Source organism: Pipistrellus hanaki (genome assembly GCF_964339955.1).
Source record: "Pipistrellus hanaki genome assembly, chromosome: 19".
Taxonomy (NCBI): Eukaryota; Metazoa; Chordata; class Mammalia; order Chiroptera; family Vespertilionidae; genus Pipistrellus; species Pipistrellus hanaki.
In genome coordinates, this window is record NC_140521.1 from 2731974 (window position 1) to 2754393 (window position 22420).

General features: G+C 61.1%; 2 protein-coding genes across 3 annotated transcripts; one reads left to right on the forward strand and one right to left on the reverse strand.

The window, feature by feature from the left end:
• Positions 1 to 353: 353 nt before the first annotated feature.
• On the reverse strand, positions 354 to 9682 carry TCN2 (transcobalamin 2). 2 transcript variants are annotated; one of them, XM_084867309.1, is made up of 9 exons: positions 9529 to 9682; positions 6196 to 6388; positions 5194 to 5351; positions 3854 to 4015; positions 2977 to 3149; positions 2645 to 2831; positions 2164 to 2335; positions 1588 to 1703; positions 354 to 951 (listed from the first exon to the last, which is right to left on the reverse strand). In XM_084867309.1, the coding sequence occupies exons 1-9, from the start codon at positions 9590 to 9592 to the stop codon at positions 890 to 892; spliced, it is 1287 nt and encodes a 428-aa protein (XP_084723435.1). In that variant the 5' UTR covers positions 9593 to 9682; the 3' UTR covers positions 354 to 889. The 2 variants fall into 2 exon arrangements, with proteins under 2 accessions (XP_084723435.1, XP_084723434.1); XM_084867308.1 differs by having other exon boundaries at positions 5194 to 5363; positions 9529 to 9663.
• Positions 9683 to 12240: 2558 nt separating this feature from the next.
• PES1 (pescadillo ribosomal biogenesis factor 1) lies at positions 12241 to 20430 on the forward strand. The gene is made up of 15 exons (XM_084867307.1): positions 12241 to 12358; positions 14078 to 14157; positions 14879 to 15032; positions 15737 to 15846; positions 15992 to 16163; positions 16253 to 16342; positions 16876 to 16992; positions 17106 to 17174; positions 17417 to 17503; positions 17592 to 17722; positions 18094 to 18219; positions 18318 to 18502; positions 18926 to 19098; positions 19208 to 19369; positions 19967 to 20430. Exons 1-15 carry the CDS (start codon positions 12335 to 12337, stop codon positions 20048 to 20050), a joined length of 1764 nt encoding a protein of 587 aa, XP_084723433.1. The 5' UTR covers positions 12241 to 12334; the 3' UTR covers positions 20051 to 20430.
• The last annotated feature ends 1990 nt before the right edge of the window (positions 20431 to 22420 follow it).

The following is a 22420-nucleotide window of genomic DNA, read 5'->3' on the forward strand; positions in this document are numbered from 1 at the left end:
GGGTATGCAGGAGGCAGCTGGTCGATGATTCTTTCTCTTCAATGTTCTGACTCTCTCTCTCTCTCTTTCTCTCTGTAAAAAATCAATAATATATATATATATATATATATATATATATATATATATATATATATATTTTTTTTTTTTTTTTTAAAGCAGAGCTGACCACAAAATCCATCAGCGCCCTCAGAGTAACGCTGACAGGAAGTGTCCAGAGCACAGGCTCCTGAATGTCATCGGTGCTGCCACTTCCAGCACCATTTCCCCCAGGACCCAGCGTACTTCCCGACCCTCTTCCCCTCCCAGGGGTACCTCCCCTTTCTCTGCTCCCATGAGGCATCAGGACGCTGGCACATGTGCATAATCAACACTTTAATCGCTTCAGAGGCGGGCTCTGAGCAGCCCTGCAGGGTCCTCGCCGGCTGCTGTGCCACGGCTGGCTCTGGGGCCGCCTCCTTCACAGGGACCTGAGAGCTGGGTTCGAGGCTCAGCCCCTGGGCGGCACCGGGCTCCTGGTGGGACCCAACCCCCCGGGGGGGAGGGGCAGCCCTCACACTGCCAGCGGCCAGCGGACTTCGTGAGCTCAGGGGTCTGAGATGCCGCACGCCCTTCAGACCAGGAGTGCCCTTGGTGGCGTGCCCACAGGACCAGGCCGGGCCAGGCCCAGCGAACAGGCCTCCCCGGGAAGGGAGCCTGGCTCCCTGCTCCCAGGTGGGCAGCGGCTGAGGAGCCTTGCAGGGGTGGTGGCTGCTGATCCGGGGACATCGCTCCGAGTGCCCACGAGGGGGCGGCAGGGCCAGGCACGTGCCTGTGCCAGGGAGGTCTGGACGGAGGAGGGTGGAGGTGCGGAGACTGTTCAGGGCGGCCGGGGAGGTGAGCTGAGCTGGGGCTACCAGCGGACCAGCCTCAGCTCGATGGTCTCTCCATCCTGGGGTATGTAGTCAGCAATTCCTGCCGAGACAGGTGGAGCAGGGGTGTTAACGGGGTAAGGCCTTCCTGCCATCCCCCCTCTCCCTTCATCTCCTCTTCTGGACCTCCAGCTGAGGTCACGGTCAGGGCCCGTCAGATCTGCTCAGGGCTCAGCATCCAAAGCCACGTGAACTCAGCTGTGACCTAAGGGTGTCCCTCACTGTGGGCGAGGCTTTGGTCAGATGATTTAACCTCCGTTAAGTGCTGGGGTCCCATTTCTTTTCTTTTTAAAAAAAATATATTTTATTGATTTTTTACAGAGAGGAAGAGAGAGGGATAGAGAGTTAGAAACATCGATGAGAGAGAATCATCCATCAGCTGCCTCTTGTTCACCTCCCACTGGGGATGTGCCCGCAACCCAGGTACATGCCCTTGACCGGAATCGAACCCGAGACCCCTCAGTCCGCAGGCCGACGCTCTAGCCACTGAGCCACACTGGTTGCGGCTGGTGTCCCATTTCTGAACGTGGGCTCCCCACTGGACCGGAGGGCCGAGGGGTGGGAGGTGGAGGACTGAGTCCCCTGGGCCCTCCCGCTGGCCCCCGGTACATCCTCCGGTCCTCATCAGGGATGGCGGCAGGCCGGTGTGGGGGGCACACCCCGAGGCGGCTGCACTCACCTTGCTGCAGCGGGGTGTCGGGGGCCCGGACGAGCTGCCAGAACTCCCGCTCTCCTGCTTCTTTCCCCATCACGGACGTCAGGTAGGGGCCTGACAGGCTGGCCCGGGTCCCATACCTGCCAAAGGGACAGACAATGAGGGTGGGCAAAGGTGAGTCCCAGTCACCCCCTAACTCTGTGGGGCCACGTGGCCCCTAACATTGTGTGTGGGGGTCCATGGCTGCTCAGAGCACTCCTCTCTGCACACTGTCTGTTTTCCTCTTCTCCTCCCTCCCTCTCTCTCTCTCTCTCTTTCCCCCCCTGAAATTTCCTGGGTCCCGATGACCCCAAGGTGCCAGCGGTGGGCCCTCCCTGTCTGTCGGAAAATCCAACGGGGGCCAGACACCGGGGCCCTCTCACCCCGAGGCCCCTCTTTCTAGAAGAGAAGCCAGGGTCTGGGGGACTCGGTGGAAGGCACTCAGCTTCTCCGGGCCAGACTCCCCACCGGTCACAGGAGGAGCGCCCAGCTCACGTGTGTCAGGGACGTGGGGTCGGGAGGGGAGAGGGCGGGGAGGTGGCGGGGGCGGGGGGGTCTCACATGAATCCTCCCAGCTCCTGGGCCTTCCATAGCACATCCTCCAGGGAGGCCCCGGCGGGCACCGAGACGGCGTGTCTGTACGGCGGCCACACGCTGGGGGCCTTCAGCATCACGTGGATGAACTCGGGGAGCTGCATCGGCGGGAGGGTGGCCATCACCGGCTCCAGCAGGACTGCGCCCGGGGGAGAGAGGCAGAGCCAGCCGGTGTGAGGGCGGGGGGCCTGGCGGTCAACTCTCCTTCCTTCCCTTGGAGACCTTGGGACCTACCAGGCCCTCCTCCTTCCTGATGTCCCATCTCACACCGTGGCTTAGCCCCCATGTCCCCGGCCACCCACCCAAGATCAGGCCCCTCCGTGGTCTCTCTGCCTCCAGTGTCCCCCTCCCTCCAACCTGCCACCCAGCACCCAGAGGGCTTTCTCCAGAACCGTGGTTCTCTGCCTTTCTGAGACAGCCGAGCTCCCGTGAGGGGCCTGGCGAGTACCTCTGGGTGCCAGGCAGTCCGGGGAGACGAGGTCCACATAGCTCTTGTGGTTCAGGACGGGCAGCAGCTGGGAGATCACGAGGGGGTTCTGGAAGGCGCCGTCTTGCAGGCTGGCCAACAGAGCGGCCCTCGCATGGAGGCAGGCCATGCCCAGCTTCGTCCCGGGCATCGGGGCGGTCGTCAGCAGCTGGTGAGAGTCGGGAAGAGGAGGAGGAGGAGGAGGAGGAGGATGATCAGCCAGCAGGGAGAACCAGGTCTCCCAGTGCCCGATGAGCCTGTCTCCTCCCACCACCGAGCCACGGGGCAGACCCGGCCCCAGAGCCGTGTCCCACCTGCAGCGCCAGAGGGGTGCTGTAGACACTGCCGAAGTAGCCCTCGGGGGTCTGCGCCCTCAGGACCTTCTCCTTCGCCGTCCTGGCGGCCAGGGTGATCCGGTGTCGCAGATCCGAGTTGAGGTTGGAGCGCTCCAGGCAGGTGAAGGCCAAGCCCGCCATGGCCAGGGTGTCTGCGGGGGACGGGGCCATGGGAGCCGGGGTCAGGGTCCCAGCCCAACGCCAGCGCTGGTCACCGTCGCTGCCCCACACACAAGCCCTTGCTGTGCTTTTTTTTTTTTGTTTTGTTTTTAATTTTTTTAAATATATATTTCCTTATTGATTTCAGAGAGGAAGGGAGAGGGATTAGACGCAGGGGTCTTCAAACTACGGCCCGCGGGCCACATGCGGCCTGCAGAGGAGTCTGATCTGGCCCGCCAGGTTTTTTGGGCAGTGAGCGCAGCCAAGGTGTTACAGTAGGAATTAGTAGTTCATATAGTCCGGCCCTCCAGCTCTCTGAGGGACCATGATCTGGCCCCCACTTTAAAAAGTTTGAGGACCCCTGAATTAGAGAGACAGAACCATCCATGATGAGAGAGAATCACGGATCGGCTGCCTCCTGCATGCCCCCCTCTTGGGGATCGAGCCCACAATCAGGGCACGTGCCCTTGGCCGGAATCGAACCTGGGACCCTTCCGTCCACAGGCCGACGCTCTATCTACTGAGCCACACCGGCTAGGGCGGCGCTCGCTGTTTTGCTCCCGATGGACTCGGTACGCACGGGGCCCAAGGAGAGGTGGGCAGGGGGCCCGCGCGGGCGGAGGCCTCCCGCCAGGACTGGGGAGGCTGCAGGAGCGCCGGCCTGGCCTCGTGGGGTGGGGGGGTCCGGCCCACTCACCCACAGAGAGGGGGCCCCCCTGGAGGTGGTGGTCGTGCTGCACGGCGTACAGGAGCTTGCCGACCACGCTGTCATGGACCCGTTTCTGGTGGACGCACAGGGCCAGGATGCTCAGGCCGTACTGGTAGTAGCCGGCCGGGGGGTGGCCCTTGTGGTCGTGCCCTGAGAGGGGAAGACCAGGGGGTGAGGGGGGCACCCCGGGCCTGAGGGGTGGCCTCTCTCCAGCCCCTCTCCGCAGCCAGCCCCACCAGCACACAGGACCCGGGGCCTAGGCTTCCATCACCTCCTCTGGGTCACGGGCTCCTTTGCAAACCCTTTGCCCCTTCGGCCCAGGCTCGCCGAGGCCCCGGGGAAGCGCCCGGCGCTGTGCCTGGAAGTGTGACTGCGGTCACCACAGGGAGGCGCCATGCACCCGGGGCCTCGGGCCAGCACAGCCCACACTCAGGGGGACGTGATCAGACGGAGACGCGGACGAGGTCCGAGGGGCGGAGTCACGGAGGTCCGTGAGTATCCGGGGAGTCAGGGGCAGGAGCCTCCAAGGAGGGGATGCTGGAAGGGGAGGTGGGCGGGAGCCAGAGGGGGCGGGGGGAACCTTCCAGATAGGGGGAACATCGATGGAGACCCCGATGTGGGAGCTGAGAGAAGGCCCGTGTGGCTGGAGCCCCCAGGGCGTGGCTAAGCCAGAGAGTGGGCGGGCAGAGCCTGGAGAGCAAAAAAGAAAATGGCAGACAGCCTGGGCCTGGGGGCTGTGAACACAGCAGCGAGCAAGCACCTGCTGGGGTTAAATGGCTCTAAACCACATGTGTCAAACACAAGGCCCGCGGGCCAAATCCAGCCCGACAGGCCTTGCAATGTGGCCCGCACCGCGCTGTCATCACTGCACTCCACTGTCAGTTTATGACATTGTCAGTTTATGACTGTTCAGTAAACCATTCGGCCCGCGATTTAGGCTGGATTTTAGATTTTGGCCCCTTCTCTGATTGAGTTCGACACCCCTACTCTAAACGGTCGGACTGGTATTTAAAATTCTCTCGCTGTGTGTGTGCCGGGTCAGGTCCGGAGGAGGACCATTAGCAGAAAGAGGACAAGGAGTCGCTACAAAGAAGGCTGTGTGTGTGTGTGTGGTTGCCCCAGAGGTGGACAGTCAGGTCGAGCAGCAAAACTTGACGGAGGGCAGGCGGAGTGCAGGAAAGGCTTGATCCAGGAAGGCTACAGGGGCGGGCCCACGCCTCTGTGTGGACGGTGAGGTCAGGAGCACCGAGGGCAGGAGCGAGGAGGTCTGGGGAGAAAGCCCGCCGCGCCTAGGAGCCCGCCGCCCCCGGCGGATGGCGCCCGCTCACCGATGGACCGCTTCTCGTCCTCCAGGAACCGCTTCAGCTGGGACACCAGCCTGTCCCCCTTGTGGCCGCCGATGAGCTCGCAGTTGGCCTTGAGCGCCAGCATGTAGACAGCCAGCTGGCCCATGGAGGGCTTGGGCTGGAGGTCTCCGCTGTCGTCGCTGGGGGCACGCCTAGGACAGAGTCAGTCAGCCACACTTCCGGGGGAAAGTGCCACCCAGGTGAGCCTGGCGCGGGGTGCCGCCCCCTCCCCACCAACGTCACAAAGTGGAAAAAAAAATACCAGCAGCTGGAACACTGGCTGGAACCTTCCCCCAAACAGATATAAGTCAGCCAGGTAAGCGGTATCTCGTATCTCGTCAAGGTGAAAAATTAAACTCAAGGACACGCGCGGAGGGCCCTCCCATCCCAAGGGCCCCAGCTCGCCCCGCCATGTGGGTCACCCTTCGCCCGTGTATCTTCCCTTCCTTTCCTCTCCCTGCCCTGAGTCTACTGCTTAAGAGGGAGTCCAAGAAGGAGATGCTCCATGGTGCTCCTGATCCTCCATCTCTCATTCACACTCCCACCCTGGACCCCAGAACAGGCCTCCCTTAATCCCCCAGAAAGGGAGCACAGAGTCAGAGGCTGCTTCTGAGCTCGGTGTGGAGGAAGAGTGTGGACATGGATTAGTGGTGTCTGTCCCAGGCATGGAATAAGAGCACAGAGTCAGAGGCTGCTTCTGAGCTCGGTGTGGAGGAAGGGTGTGGTCATGGATTAGTGATGTCTGTCTCAGGTACAGGAGGGTGCAGAAGCAGCACAAGGACCCTGTATGGGCATCTCCAGCCTCATCAAACCAATTCCACTCAACAGATGGAAAAAGGCGAAAGGGAGGTGAAACGTGTCTAAGGTCTCCAAACAGATCAGTGACAAGCCCAAACTAGCATGCAGTCTCCTGTCTCTTAGGATATGGAGCAAGCCGGGAGGGGGAGAAGGGAGGGGGAGAGAGAAGCAAGAGCATGGCAATACCTCAGGAGGCTCTGCTGGTAATCGACCTTGAGGCTGTGTAGGTAGAAGGGCTCCTTGAAGCCGGCCTCCAGGCTGGAGAGGCGCAGGCCCACGTAGATACTGGGGTTCAGGTCCTCCAGAGAGAGCTGGTCCAGCCAGGGCAAGAGGCGCTGGCCGAGACTCTGCACCAGGCTGCTGTCCACGTCGGGTATGACTTGAGAGAGAGAACAGGCCACGTGAGGTTGCAGGGGCAGGCCACCAGCAAGGACCTGCTTTTACCTCTCCAGGGCCTCCTCCTAGGAACACATGTCCCCCCTCCACCTCCACCAAACACCCCCTGCTCTGTGGGGAAACCCAGCCATCAAGAAAGGCAGAGTGGTGAAGGGCAGAAAGCAGGCTATCCCCAAACAGCGGTTGGTGTGGGCCAGGCAAGGATGGTTGGTCAGGACAGAGGAAGCTGGTTGCCAGGCAACGACTCTGCCCCTCAGGAGTGACAGAGAGACTGGAGGCCAAGCCATGTGGGGTGCCCCCCGGGCACCATGCCTGACCGCACCTGGTCCTCACGCCAGCCCCTAGAGGAAGGGACTGTCATCATTGCTTCTCGCGCTCACCTCGGCCCAGCCTCCTCCCTTAGGGAAGGTACCTGAGCTGAGCAGGTGGCTTTGCTGTCACCTTGGACTTCTTCCCACTAACGGCCTCCAGGTCACTGCGGGGCTGGCTCTGTGCTCTGTGCCCTGTCCCAGGATCTGAGCAGGCGGCCCCTCCCAGAGGAACGGCAGGCAGAGTGCCTCGTGGGCCTCCTCCCGCTCCCATGGCCCCATCTCTTTCGGTGTGGGCCCTACCATCTTACACCTGTTTTCTCCAAATCATAGATATCTCTCTCTTTTTTTTTTTTAAATATATATATTTTATTGATTTTTTTTACAGAGAGGAAGGGAGAGGAAAAGAGAGTCAGAAACATTAATCAGCTGCCTCCTACACACCTCCTACTGGGGATGTGCCCACAACCATGGTACATGCCTTTGACTGGAATTGAACCTGGGACCCTTCAGTCCTCAGGCCAACACTCTATCCACTGAGCCAATGCTCTATCCACTGAGCCAAACCGGTTTCAGCCCCTTTCTATTTTAGAGTCTTCCTGTGTATTTGTCTTCATTTCACTCTCTCTCTCTCTCTCTCTCTCTCTCTCTCTTTCTCTTGCTCTCGCTCTCACTCTCGTTCTCGTTCTCACTCTCTCTATCTGACCAGCCTGTCTCTCTCTCTGATCATCTGTCCCCTCCACATTCCTTTTCTTCAAAATGGTGAGGGAATCCCTGCCCCCAGCCGGGGCTCTGACCTGGGGCAGGTGAGTCAGCCCAGCCCGGGGTTAGAGGAGATAAGAAGAGAAGCTGGAGCAGTAAACAGCCTCAGCCTCCTTAAAAGGAAGGCGCCAGGCAGATTCACCCAGGGTCATAAAGATTCACTCCGGGTCATAAAAGGTCATAAAGTGCAGGGCCCAGCACCCTTTCCCCTGGAGCCTCCTGCGCCCAGGGCGCCAGGCCCTGCCCGCTGAGTCCTGCCTGGCATCACCACTCCCAGGCGCAGGAACCCACCTCCCACAGGTGTTAGTGTCCCAGAGTGCGGAGCTGGGGAAGCAGGTGTGGCTCAGTGGTTTGATTCTGGTCAAGGGCAGGTACATCGGTTGTAGGCTCCTCCCTGACCCAGACCCTGGTGGAGGCTGGTGCAGGAGGCAACTGATTAATGTGTTTCTCTCACATCGATGTTTCTCTCTGTCTCTCCCTCTCTTTGAAAATCAGTGGAAAAATCGGGTGAGGACTGAAAATAAAATAAATAAAATGCTCACAATCAGTGAGATTGGGGGCCAGGTCCTAGGTCTCCCCTGGGCACTGTCTGGACAGGAGCTGAGAGTCAAGGGCTACAGGGCCTGATGGTGCCTGAGGAACCCTGGCTGGAGGCTCCCCGTGCCCCTGACCTTGTCCCGGTTCTGAGAACCGAGTTGGCAAAGCCAGATTCCTGGAAAGAGGGCCCCGGGGCAGGTCACCTCGCCCCTGCAACCTTTGGCTGCTTCACCCATCACATGGGCACGGCCGGGCCTGCCTCTCGGCTTCTCCGAGGATCGCCCTGGCAGTGAACGTGAATGGCAGGACATCCCGTTATGGGCGGAGCACCGAGGGAAGAAGGCAGGTGGGTGGCCTTGGAGTTCAGAGGCCTCCCTTCCTGCCTGGCCCCAGGGCCCGGCAGCCCCACGCCTGGCACTCAGACCCACAGACAGGTCCCGAGAGGCCCCTGGGGTCCGGCCCTGGTACACAGGGACACAATGCCGGTGTCTCACCGTGGCCCTCTCTGCCCCTCTGGGACACGTCTCCCCGGCAGGGTCTCCATACTCACTTCCCTCGGCCAGTTTCTTTTCTTTTTTTTTTTTTTAATATATTTTATTTATTTGTTTATTTATTTATTTATTTTTTTTTTACAGAGAGGAAGTGAGAGGGAGAGAGAGTCAGAAACATCTATGAGAGAAACATCGATCAGCTGCCTCCTGGACCACTGGGGATGTGCCCTCAACCAAGGTACATGCCCTTGACCGGAATCGAACCTGGGACCCCTCAGTCCGCAGGCCGATGCTCTATCCACTGAGCCAAACCGGTTAGGGCTTGGCCAGTTTCTTTTCCTCTTTTTGTATTTCAGTTCCTGTGTTGTCCCCACCTCCTTAGAGATACTGCCCCGACCTCTCTCCCCGAGTCAGTGGCCTAGAGCCTAACTCAGTGCCACCCTCCCCCCCCTCTCCCCCGCACCACACACACACACACTCACACAAACACACACACACTCTCACACACTCTCTCTCACACACACACACACACACACACACACACACAGCGCTGATTTGCCTCTTGACTGCCTTCCTGAGCCCCTTCACTAGCACGGAAGCTGCGGGAGGACAGGGACAGACTGTCTCTCTCTCTCTCTCTCTCTCTCTCTCTCTCTCTCTCTCTGTGGGAGGACAGGGACAGACTGTCTCTCTCTCTCTCTCTCTCTCTCTCTCTCTCTCTCCAAACCCTAACACCACGCCTGTCACCAGAAGGCTCAACCAACGCGTGTTGACCGGATCAATGCACAAATGACTGAACGGACGGAGGCGATCGTGTCTGGCGGGGAGTCGGACGTATCATTCATCTCAACACCGAAGTCCAACTGAGCACCCACCAAGCCCACACTGCTGTGAGCCCCCGAAGGGGCAGGCTGGCACGTCGTACCACGTCCCACCTCGGCACCTCAGCTTCCCCAGCGAGGGAAGAAGGGACTTGAAACAAGAGGGTCCTTAGGAGGAAAGAGGCACGGGGGTCTGGTACTTACTGCAGATGTCAGCGAGAGCCCCCAGGGCCCCCAGCAGCAGGAGGAGCGCCCCAAGCTGCCCCATGGCAGCGGCAGGTGGGCGAGGGGCAGACGGGACCCGGACAGGGAACTCCCGGGGCTGTGCTGGCAGAGGCTGTGCTGTCAGAGGCTGTGCTGGCAGAGGCTGTGCTGGCCACGGCCGGTCGCTGCTCCGAGAGGCAGGTACCTGTCACTGATTAATCTCCCTGTCTGGCAGCGTGCTGCGAGGTCAGCAGAAACAAAAAGGGTGAAGGTCTGCCGCCGAGGGGAAAGGAAGGACCAAAGAGAGAGGAAGGAAGGGCGCTGTGGCCTTCCCGGAGGTAGGGGCCAGGGGAAGGGGAGGGCGAGTGGGGGTGGTGCGGGACACTCCGAGGCCAGACACATGTGGTCCTTCTGTCTGGAGAGCCCGCCGTCGGATCTGCCCAAGTCCACCTACCTGTACCTGTGGGGTACCCCCCAACTGTCCAGCGGTGCACGGACAGTGAGGTGGGGGGGTGCCTACCTGCTGCCCCTCACAGAAGGAGCCCCTGGAAGTGCCTGCACAGGCCCGGGACAGGGAGCAGAACGGGGGAGCTGCGGGGTCACGTGATCGGGACTGCTAAAGTCAGCTGCTATCTGCCCGCCCAAGAAGGGAGGGGCTGGCTGATTGGGGACCAGACGGGTTAGATTTTTTTAACCGACCGGGAAACTTGGAAGCACCCTGGAGACCAAACAAAACAAGTGAAGGGACAGGATGTAATCGTTTGGGCGGCCTCGGGGTTGTTTATCGGGACTAGAAAAGGAACCTTAAAAAAAAAAATCTCTGCAAGGAGAGAAAAGGAGGGATGTCTCACCTGCCCGGCCCCACAGGCGGATCGGTGCACAAGGGTTAGCGCTGGCCATGCTGTGTGACCCTGGCCAGGTCGCTTCACCTCTCTGAAGTGGAAATACGTTCTCCCGCGTGAGAGGAAAGAGTGGGGCGGCAACCTTCTCCTTAAGCTCCGGCCAGCTCCACTTGGGAAGATGCTCAGCCCTTAGAACGCCTCTAATCATTTCCAAATAAACTTCTATTTATTGCCATCATTTCATGGCAAATAGCCAAGGTTCATTCTTTCAAGATAATGTTTTGTGGGGTTTTTTTTGTGCCTGACTTATTATCACAAGTCAAGCTCCTGACATAGATAAATACAGTCCTATACCTCGTTTCAATCAAGGATGGCCTGTCTATACAATGGTAGTCTCATAAGCTTATAGTGGAGCCCAACAAATTCCATTGCCCAGAGCCCTAGCCGGTTTGGCTCAGTGGATAGAGCATCGGCCTGTGGCGGACTGAGGGATCCCAGGTTCGATTCCGGTCAAGGGCATGTTCCTTGGTTTTCAGGCACATCCCCAGTGGGGGTCGTGCAGGAGGCAGCTGATTGAAGTTTCCTACTCTCTGTCCCTCTCCCTTACTCTCTGTAAAAAATCAATAGAAATATATTTTTAAAAATTCTATTGCCCAATGATGTTGAAGCCACCATAACATCATAGTGCAAATGCTACAAAAACCAATAAGGCCGTGGTTGAGATGGCAAACAACTCTAACCCTGGGTGTGGATGCGGATGGCATTGAGGAACTGCCTGTAGAGGGTGTGCAAGAGGCAGCTGATAGATGATTCTCTCTTATCGATGTTTCTGTCTCTCTCCCTTCCTCTCTGTAAAAAATCAATAAATTTTTTTTTTAAACTAAGAAAAAAAATTATCTACTTTCCAAACCACACTACCTTGGTGTGAATATCTGTTTAAATTTTATAATTATCCTCTGGAGAACACAATACAAAATTCACGTGTACAGTACATATTTTAAAATACATTTTATTGATTTTTTACAGAGAGGAATGGAGAGTTAGAAACACTGATCAGCTGCCACCTGAACACCCCATACTGGGGATGTGCCTGCAACCAAGGTACAGGCCCTTGACCGGAATCAAACCTGGGACCCTTGAGTCCATAGGCTGACGCTCTATCCACTGAGCCAAACTGGCTAGGGCTCACGTGTACATATGAAAAGCTCAGATGTGTTAAGTGTACATTTAAATATACTAGGAGCTCTGAACTCTGGCCTTTCATCATTTTTTAACCTACCACTAAGGCTCAGAAACTATAAGTGGCCTCTCTGGTTTCTCTGCCCCCGTAGGATAAAAGTCTGCGTTAGCTTTATTTAACCCACATAACAGCTTTATTTTACCCACATAACAGCTTTATTTTACCCATAACTAAAGGAAAAGCCGAACCGCGCGCAACCTCATTCAGCGCCCCACGGTGGCCACTTTTAGCCTTGCGGGGGGGGGGGGGGAGGGGGGGACCCTAAGTACCAACGACACCTAGCAACCGTTACCACGACAACAAAGGACGCGTTCCCTCCCCTCTAAACGCTCTTCCCCTCTGCTTCCCAGAAGGCACTGCGCTGTTTACAAGCCTTCCGCCCCTCTCCATCCCAACATGCAACGGGGCTCCGATGCCGTGGGAATCGTCATCATCGTGATAACTACAGAGATGCCTTCATGCCTTCATCCCTCGTTTAAACGTGGGAACGGTCTGCAGGAGAGTCACAGGTGGAAAAATCTCAAAAGAACGGCCTCAGTGATTTTTTTCCTCCTTAAATTGTGCGGAGGAAAGCCCCGGCTGGGCCTACACGCGCTCAGGCACCTCGCTGGGCAGCCTGCGCAGACGGGCTGCGCGGGGGCCTCGGGGCCTGAGGCGGGGCACGTGCGGGAGGAAGCGGCGCTGTCAGTCCGCGCGGCGCTGCGGGCCCCTTCAGCGTGGAGCCATGGGAGGCCTGGAGAAGAAGAAGGTGAGTGGGGGAGATCGCGGGGTTGGGGTGGCGAGGGGAGGCCTCGGGAGGTGGGCAACAGGGGCGCGACGGGGCCTGGGGACCCCCCGCCTTTCCCCGGCCTGGCCCCTCCTGGGTACCCGGAGGATGGGCGAGGAAGGCAGTACTGGTCCGGGGAAATCCGGGGAAGATCCCTGGAGCAGGATTGTTAACAAGAGTCGATAACCAGGCGTAGCGTCCCCCGAAAAGCAGGTTTAGCCGGAAGACAGCTGCTTACGGAATAAAGAGGGATACACATTGCGTCAAGGTCTCCATGACGTCGAATTCATCATCTCCAAGACTTGTTACTCTCCCCCCCCCCCCTTTTTTTTCTTTCCTGGAACCAAAACTATCCAAGATTGTTAAATGTGCTGTGAAAAAGGGAGCAAACGAGGGGTGTGTTTGGTGACTGTGGGCGACCCGTAAACATACCCCGCAAGAGGCTGCAGGGTTATGAGCTGCACTTGGCCATGGAGGCCCCTGCCCCCTGACTCCCGAGAGAGAGATCGTGTGTAGAGAGGACATGCTTGGTGAGCCTTGCCTGGAGCTTGGTACAGTGCACTGCTGCTCTTCACCAGGGAGACGAGATCTGAGTGCGAGGCAGCATCTTGGCGTCATAGACATCCGTGCTCTGTTGGACTAGACCAGTGGTCGGCAAACTCTTTAGTCAACAGCCAAATGTCAACAGGACAACAGTTGAAATTTCTTTGGAGAGCCACATCTTTTTAAACTTAAACTATATGTACATTGTGTACATTGTTATTAACTTAACGAGGGTACTCCTAACCTGGCCTTTGCTAAACACTCAAGGGGCCAAAGAGCCTCTTGTGGCTCGAGAGCCGCAGTTTGCCAACCACTGGGCTAGGCCTTTGGTTTTGCTTACCCTCCTGGCATCTAGCTGAATGCTTGGAACATGGTAGAGGTACTGTTATTGCCTGTTGAATGAATGAGTGGGGAAGGAGAGAGCCTTTGTGGCTTAGAGTCTGTGTTCTCAACCAGATCATATCACCCCCAAGGGAAGGACAATTGCTTGGTGTGTGTGAGGGCGAGTCTTAGATAGTACAATGGTTTCTGGCCCTCTGAAGGACCCCACGGCACACACGGATCTACAGTACCTCTGTGATATTAACATGTTATGGGGCGGCTGTGAGAGGGGGCAATGAAGGGGGGAAAGGTCTAAAAAGGCTTTTGCTGGCGGGCTGGCAGGGGGGGTGATTATAAAGAAAAAAAGTTGAGAACTCTGGCTTCGTGGCGTAGGCACTGAGGTTCTGGACTCAGACCTGGGTTTGACCCCCGGCTCCTTGAAAAGCTCTGTGAGATGGGTGATTTCACTCGGGCGTCTCCTCCCGGGTGCAGTGGGAGTTTCATGGCACCCACCTCCCCGTGTTGTGGGGATTCAATGAAATGATGTGTGGAAATGGCTAATCGTAATGGCCAATACTTGGAGCTACTCCTAAGGGCTAGGCACAGCACCTGATCCATAGCGGCCCACAATCGCCAGCACCGTGCCGAGGACAAAGCCGGGTTGGCCAAGAACAGTGCAGGAGAGTTCCTTCAGGCAGGCGGGTCCCTCCTTCCAGCGTTTCCTATCACAGGGGCCACTTATTCAGAGATGCTTGCCTCTGGCACGAGGCATGCCCAAGATCTAGGTCAGTCACTTCAGTCATTGCTCATGGAATTTTTTATTTTTCTCCCCCCAAGTATGAACGCGGCTCTGCCACCAACTACATCACCCGCAACAAAGCCCGCAAGAAGCTGCAGCTGAGCCTGCCCGACTTCAGGTGCGGCTGGGAAGGCGTGGGCTGGGGGAGCCGCGGGGGTGCTTGGGGAGGGAGTCACGCAAGGAAAACGCAGCTGCATCCCGTCTCCCCCGCGCTGCCACAAACTCCATCTGGGGTTCCGACGTTCCTCCTCTTCCTCACCTGGCCTATCTTTAGTGAGCTGTGCTTTGCCAGGTGTGGTCTGTGGGGAAGCTGAGGAGACCTGGGTTCCCTGTGCTGGGTTCTCAGGATGGGCCCGCTGCTGTCTGCCTGCCTCTGTCACCCACCTCCTTCCTCTGGCAGAGGAGACCCCTGGCCCTACAGCGAGGGGTTCTCAGCTCCTGGTGGAGTCAGCTCCAGCCTCCTGCACAGCCTGCAGGCCCCGCCGCCTGGCCCGCTGTTAGTCCCTCAGCTGTGCCCGGCATTTCCCGCCTGGACAGCCTCTGTCCTTCTCAGCACGCTCTTCCCGCTGTGTGTGGCTGAAAGGTTGGCCTCTCGGCAAGGCCTTTCCTGACTCCTCTTGCCAAAAGCGGTACCCGCCGTCTGGCCCCTCTCTCCATCCTGACGGTTCCTCTCTGGTGCTTGTGACCCTCTGTGTCACGTGACTGCCAGGCTCCTCACCAGGATGTGAGCTCTCCACGGGCAGGCCCCCGCGCTCCCTGTCCGGTGCTGTTTTCCGGGCCCCGTGTGGCCGGTGCCCAGCACGTTCACTGACGGGAGGAACGGCCCCTCTGCCTTCCAGGCGGCTGTGCATCCTGAAGGGCATCTACCCCCACGAGCCCAAACACAAGAAGAAGGTGAACAAGGGCTCCACGGCGGCCCGGACGTTCTACCTGATCAAAGACATCAGATTCCTCCTCCACGAGCCCATCGTCAGCAAGTTCCGGGAGTACAAGGTGAGGCCGGGCTCGGGGCTGGCTGTCTGTCCGTCCGTCTGTCTGTCTGGGTCCGTCGCAGGTTAGGGCCCACCCGCTGTGACCGTGGGCAGATTGCTGGGTCTCGCTGAGTCAGCCTGTGGAAGGAGTGTCTCGCGAGGACTGGCTGAGATCACGAGTGGAAATCGTTTGCACAGAACCTGGCAAGCGGTTAATTTACCTGTTGTTCTGTCCCCCCGGTTCTTGGGGAAAAGAGTAAATTTACTGCCTCGGAGGCTCTCAGGTGTGTTTTCTGCCCAAAGATGCCATGTTACTCAGTTCTTTCTGGAATTGCTCCCCGGAGGCCCAGCCCTTCATTCCACAAGCAGAAGCCATGAAGTGCTGAAATGCCACAGGGAAAGCAGAAAACCTGTTTATCCCAAATGCAAATACTAATGGAAAGGAGACTGCTGGTACGGAAGAAGCCTTTGCCAAGCAAGCAGGGCCAGGCCGAGGCCCTCCGCGGGAGGAATGGGGCGCCACCTGGTGGCCTCAGCTAGCTGCTGGCCTTCCTGGCCAGCCAAGTCCACCGAGGTGTTCTGCCAATCCTGGGCTGAGGGAGCAGGTGGCACAGCCACACAGCTTCAGGGGCCTTGAGAGTCCTCCCGCCCCACGCATCCCTCCTCCACGGACGAGGGGTCTCCAGGAGCCTCTGCCCAGCGTCAGCTGGCTCTTCTGTCTCCCAGGTGTTTGTCCGGAAGCTCCGGAAGGCCTACGGGAAGAGCGAGTGGAACACCGTGGAGCGTCTGAAGGACAATAAGCCCAACTACAAGCTTGACCACATCGTCAAGGAGCGGTGAGCTGGTTCCCCGGTTCCTCCCCAGGCTGTGCGGAGGCTGGCGCTGCCCGGCCCCTTCCTTCGTGGCAAGGCCTCTCGGGGGGATGGGGCCTCCAGGGCGGCACCTGACCAAACCTGAGGGTGGCGCCCTCCGGCCATGTAGGTACCCCACCTTCATAGACGCCCTCCGGGACCTGGACGACGCCCTGTCCATGTGCTTCCTCTTCTCCACCTTCCCCCGCACCGGCAAGTGCCACGTGCAGACCATCCAGCTGTGCCGCCGGCTCACCGTGGAGTTCCTGCACTACGTCATCGCCGCCCGCGCCCTGCGCAAGGTGAGCGTGGGGGGCCGCCGGGCCGGGCCCCGCCTGCCCTCTCCTGCCCTCCCCTCGGTCTTCACCCAGCCGTCCCCTCTCTCCGCCAGGTCTTCCTGTCCATCAAAGGCATCTACTACCAGGCCGAGGTGCTCGGGCAGCCCATCGTGTGGATCACGCCCTATGCCTTCTCCCACGACGTGAGTGTGCCCGCGGGCGGGGGCCTGTGCCGGGCGGTTCTCCCTCGGGCTCCCAGACAGACGAGGGCACGAGCAAAGAGAGGGGCTTTGGCTGTCTGTCCAGCACGAGCTGGGTTCCTAGGCGTCGGCCGGGGCTGTGGGGTCAGGCAGGGAAGGTGCCACGCAGCGTTGTAGTAAGAACTCAGCCGAGCTGGCTGCAGCGCCCCCAGCTGGTTGGCCTGGAACTGCTCCTTCGGCGCTCTGTCCTCACTTTACGGTGTGAGATTTCAGGAAAGGATTTTTCCAAGTGCCCTTTGGGGTGAATGACTAGGAAGCTGGTGCTCAGATGCCTGCGGGCCCATCGGGGGTCCTGCAGATGCTTTCGGAAAGACGGAGGTGTGAGTGTGGGCACAGGTGTGAGTGTGGGCACGACGTACGGCTCTTTCTGAGGGGCAGAGGCCCGCGGCAGGGCTGCCCCGGAGGGCTCCTCACCCCGAGTGGGTGTCAGTGTCCTCTCCGAGCCCATCTTGCCGACGCGCCTCCTGTGCCCCCAGCACCCGACAGACGTGGACTACAGGGTCATGGCCACCTTCACCGAGTTCTACACCACCCTGCTGGGCTTCGTCAACTTCCGCCTCTACCAGTCCCTCAACCTGCACTACCCGCCCAAGGTAGGGCCCGCCAGCCCCGCCCTCCTCCTCCTCCCTGCGCAGGGTCCCGTGGAGGCGGGGCCGGGGCGGGCTTTTCCTCTGACCCTCCCCTGCCCCCCTCCCCTGCCCCCCAGCTCGAGGCCCACACGGAGGTGCAGGCCCGCGAGGACAGCTATGCATTGGACTCTGAGAGCTCCATGGAGGTGAGAGCGGCTTCCGGAGCACGGGCCCTGCGTCCCCAGGGGGTGGACCCCGCATCCCCAGGGGCTGGGCCCTGGCCCGGGAGTGGCTGTGGCTACATGTGTGGTCTCGGGACTTCCCTCAGAACCAAACCCACTGCTGTCCCAGATTGTCCCTGCCTCTCCCCCCCCCCCCCCCCCCCCCCCCGTCACACCCTCACAGAAGCCTCCACGCAGCAGCCCTGAGTCCCGCTTCTTTTCTGTAGAAACTGGCCGCCCTCAGCGCCAGCCTGGCCCGGGTGGCGGTGCCTGCAGAGGAGGAGGCCGAGGTGGACGAGTTTCCGGCGGACGGGGTGAGGCTGCCGCCTCCGGGAGGGGTGGGCAGGCGGGGGGCTGAGGGACCTGGGAGGAAGCTGACGGCGAGGCCCGCTGGCCCCGCAGGAGACGGCGGCGCAGGAGGAGGACCGCCGGAGGGAGCTGCAGGCGCAGGAGCAGCAGAAGAAGCTCTTCGAGGGCCTCAAGTTCTTCCTGAACCGGGAGGTGCCCCGAGAGGCCCTGGCCTTCATCATCAGGTGTGGAGGCCCACGGCGCCGGCTCTGCCACTCCCGCTGGGTGCTGCCCGGCCCGGGGCAGCCTGGGTGCCCCTTGTGTACACCCGTAACCCCGGGTGGTGTCAGGGTCCGCTGAAGGCTGTTGTGGGGCTCAACAAAAACGGTGCCAGAAAGTGCACAGCGTACCCTGGGCGTACGCACAGGAGGTGCCCACCGGAGGGCAGCTGGCATCGCGTTCTCACCAGCGAGGGCAGGTCTCCGCTGGCCAGCATGGGGGGCGGTCCTAGGTGGGGAGGGGACAGTGTGTCCTAGGAGGGTGATCCTGGGGCCGGCGGGTCCCAGGGCAGCACCTCGTGCCTGAGTCCTTTCGCGGGCTCCCCTTGTGCCTGTAGGAGCTTCGGCGGGGACGTGTCCTGGGACAAGTCTCTGTGCATCGGGGCCACCTATGACGTCACGGACTCCTGCATCACCCACCAGATCGTGGACCGGCCCGGGCAGCAGACGCCTGTCATCGGCAGGTAGGCCCCCAGGCCCTCGCCCCCCTCGCCTGTTTGGGGTTCTGAGCGCAGAGGCCTGTCTCGGTGGCCCCTGACCCGTCTCCGCCGCCCCCTGCCAGGTGCTACGTGCAGCCCCAGTGGGTGTTTGACTCCGTGAACGCCCGCCTCCTCCTCCCCGTGGCCGACTACTTCCCCGGGGTGCGGCTGCCCCCTCACCTCTCCCCCTTCGTGTCCGAGAAGGAAGGGGACTACGTGCCCCCGGAGAAGGTGAAGCTGCTGGCCCTGCAGCGGGGCGAGCAGCCAGGTGAGCGGGGCGGGCTGGGCAGGGCGGGCGGGCCCCTCCGCTGGCCGTTTCCCTTCTTGGCTACACGGTGGCAAGCTGCAGGGAACAGGGCGGCCGGGCACAAGCCCCTTGGAGTGAGGTTTGGGGAAGGGAACTTCTGTCTGCGTCCTGCGGTCCGGTGGTGATGTTCAGAGTAACGGGGCCGAGGAATGGTCTGGGGGTCGTCACCGTCCGCACAGGAGGCGGCAGAGCTGGGGGTGGGGGCCTGAGGTCTCCTCTGAAGGCAGCTGGGCTGCCAGGAGAGGTGCCAGGGGGCGTGGCTGGGACAGTCCTGTGCCGCCATGGAACGCCCCCGGGCTGAAGGGGTGGGGCCCGGTGCAGGTTCTGTGCAGCCAGGTGAGGGGTGGGCTCCCCGGGCGCTCAGCAGCCATTGGCTGTTTGTAGGAAATCTGAATGAATCTGAAGAGGAGGAGGAGGAGGAGGAGGAAGAGGAGGAAGAGGAGGATGGTGAAGAAGGAGGAAATGAAGAGGAAGAGGAGGAAGACGTGGAGGCTGGCTCAGAAAAGGAGGAAGAGGCCCAGCTGACAGCTCTGGAGGAGCAGAGGATGGAGGGGAAGGTACGGGGGCCGGCGGTGGGGCAGGCAGCCCTGGCCCAGAGGGCGGGAGCCAGGGGGCTGCGGGGTGGGGCGGGGACCTGCACCCACCGGCTTCCACCGGCGTCCTCAGAAGCCCAGGGTGATGGCGGGCACCGTGAAGCTGGAGGACAAGCAGCGGCTGGCGCAGGAGGAGGAGAGTGAGGCCAAGCGGCTGGCCATTATGATGATGAGGAAGCGGGAGAAGTACCTCTACAACAAGATCATGTTCGGCAAGAGGCGCAAGATCCGCGAGGTGGGTGCCCGCCGCCCGCCGGAACTCTGGGGCCGGCCGGCTCTCCTGGGCGGTGACCCTCTCCTGCCTGCGCCCTGCACGCCCTGGCCGGCAGCGATGGTTTAGCCAGAGCACGGGCTTCCCAAAGCACGCCAGCCGTGCCCTGTGGCGGGGTTAGATTCTTCTGCTGGTGGGCATTCCCAGAAAACACCCGGAGCCGTCCCTGCCCCCCTCCCCACAGCTCCGGAGGGTTCCTGGGAATGTAATTGCTGGGTTGGGAGGCCTGCCTGTGGGTTTTGTGAAAGGCACCCCCAGATGGCCCCGGGGAAGGCTGCTCCCGCCTGACCCCTCCCAGCAGCTCCGCGTGCGGGTTTGCGGGGCCCCAGCTTTCCCGGCGGGAGGGGTGGACGGGGACCCTCCTGCCTTGCGGCGGCCCGGGGACGGCTAGTTTGAAAGGCGAAGGTGAGGGAGGGCTTGCTCCGAGAGACTTGTTTTCCCCGTGGCGGCTGCCGTTCACCTCCCCGGAGCTCTGCTCGGAAGGGGTGGCCTCACGTAGAGCGGGGAGTCCCTCTGCCCGCTGCCCCCGTCACGGCTGGGCCTGCCCCTCTGTCCTCACAGGCCAACAAGCTGGCGGAGAAGCGGAAAGCCCACGACGAGGCCGTGAGGTCCGAGAAGAAGGCCAAGAAGGCGAGGCCGGTGTGAGCGGCGGCCGCCTGTTGCCGGGCCGGGCCAGCTCGGGACAGCGGGGCGAGCACAGGCCGGCGAGGACCCGGCTGGGTGGCAGAGCGGAGTCCCGGAGTCTCTGCTGTTCCCATCCCCTCCCCGCCGCCGGCCTGGCCTCCTTCGGATGGAATTCTGGCAGAGAAGAGGCGTCCGCGCCCCCACTACCTCCCAGGAGTCAGCGACATGGGGAGCAGGGCCCCACCGGGGGCTCCCGTTCACCTTGGCTTTCTGCAGCCTCCCCCTCTTTCACACACACACACACACACACACACACACACACACCCGTGACTCTCAGGGCCCTGTGATGGAGGGTGGGGAGCATTTGTTATTAAACGGCTGGAGTCGTACAGCCAATTGGCCTCTGTGTTCATGAGCCTTCCTGCGGGCCACCTGATGGGGGCGCCGTGCTGCAGGCTGCACACCGGGTGTGCCCAGAGGCGCCGGCCGCCCTCCGCGCGCTCTCTGGAGCCCAAGGGCCCCTCTGGGCCCGAGGATGCCAGGAGGTGGGGGCGCAGGTTCTGGCCAGTCTGCCCTCCGGTCCCAGCCCAGCCCCTTCTCCGTCTGAACCTGCGTCCGCATGGGAGTCAGGAGGGGACGTTCCGGGGCCTGCCTCCCAGGGATGGCGGGAGCATTCCGGGCCGGGACGGCTAATAAAGCGCTCTGCAAACCCGCCGTGGTGGTCTCTTCCTGCCTGAGTCGGCCCGGCCCCCAGGGGAGGCACCTGTGGCCTGAGGCCCTGGGGGCCTGGGCTTTACCTAGGGGGCTCCTGGGCAGACGGCCACCCCCAGTGTGGGTGTAACAGCCGCCCACTCCTTACCCCCGCCGGGCCGCCCCTCCACCTTCCCGCCCCACCTCGGCGGTGCCCTTGCTGAGGCCGGGGGGGACAAGCCAGTGCCTCGGGGAAGAATCAGGGCTAGAAACTAGGCTCAGACCCTCCCGGTCCCACCTCCACCCCCCGGGCTGGCTCCACGGGCTGCATGCTGTCAGGAGCAGGGCCAGGACAGAAGCCTGGGTTGGGACCTGGTCACCTTCCCCCATTGAGGCACTTGGCCCCTCGCTGCTCAGGCTCTCGAAGTTTCCTGGGCAGTGGCTCAGGCCCAGCCTGTGGAGAGGACGGGCAGGAGCGTGGGCAGGCAGAGGGGGGGGCTGTGTTCCATCTCTGGTGCTCATGGCGGTGGGCCGGTGCTTCCAGAGACGGCCAGGCCTCTGGAGCCAGCACCCACAGTCCCCGTGCGAGGCCGGGACCTGCCCGGGTGTGTGCATCCCGGGGCAAGGCTGCAGGGCAGGCCCATCAGATACGGGAAAACCTGGCAGCCGCCATGTGGAATTTTCCCCATTCCAGAGTCGCCCAGCGATGGCGGGGGCAGCGGGGCTGTGACGTGGCCCATGCCCCACGGGGCAGCCGGCTGCTTTGGCACTGCCTGCAGCTGGAGCTGAGCATTCCCGGCTGTGTGTGTGTGTGTGTGTGTGTGTGTGTGCGCGCGCGCAATATCTCACCCCTCTCCTTGGCCCTCTGGGTGAAGGAGGGGAGCCCAGGACTGGGAAAGGGGGGGTCACCTGCATGCCGAGGGCACTGTGCTCAGCCCGGACTCCGGGTGCCTTGGAGAGGTGGGGTCAACAGAGCCCTCCCAGCGTCTGGCCCCTTGGGGACGGGTCCCTTGCCTGAGCTTCCTCTGGGCATTCTGGCACCACCCCCTCGCCATCCCCTGCCTTCGTCTCCATCTCAGAACCAAACAAGTGTATGCCAGCTCGCACTGACTCTGAGCAGGGGACCAACCTCCCATGGGGTCCTCAGGGCTCCAGAGCTCCCCTTAAAAGCTATCCAGCCTGTTTGGCTCAGTGAATAGAGCGCTGGCCTGAAGGGTCCCAGGCTCGATTCCGGTCAAGGGCATGTACCTTGGTTGCGGGCACATCCCCAGTGGGGGGTGTGCAGGAGGCGGCTGGTCGATGATTCTCTCTCATCGACATTTCTAACTATCCCTCTCCCTTCCTCTCTGTAAAAAAAAAAAAAAAAAAGTTAAGCAGCTGGTCCAGCCGCCGCCTCCTCCCCGGAGCGGGGCTGCCCGCACCACCACCACCACGCCACCCCGTTCCCCGGGCACCGTCGAATCCCCTCGGGCGAGGAGCTCAGCAGAGCCCCAGGGTCCGGCGGCGGGACAATGGCCCCGTTGGCGCGTCCGGGACAAACGCGCCTTGTTGGGCCGCCGGCGGGGGCGCGACGCTGAAAGCGGCCTCTGTGCGCCCCGGGGCGCGCGGAGGGGCCGGAGGGACCGGGAGGGGCGCGGAGGGGCCGGAGGGCGCAGGCCCGGGGCGCCCATTGGCTGCGGGGCCGCCGGGGGCCGGGCGAGG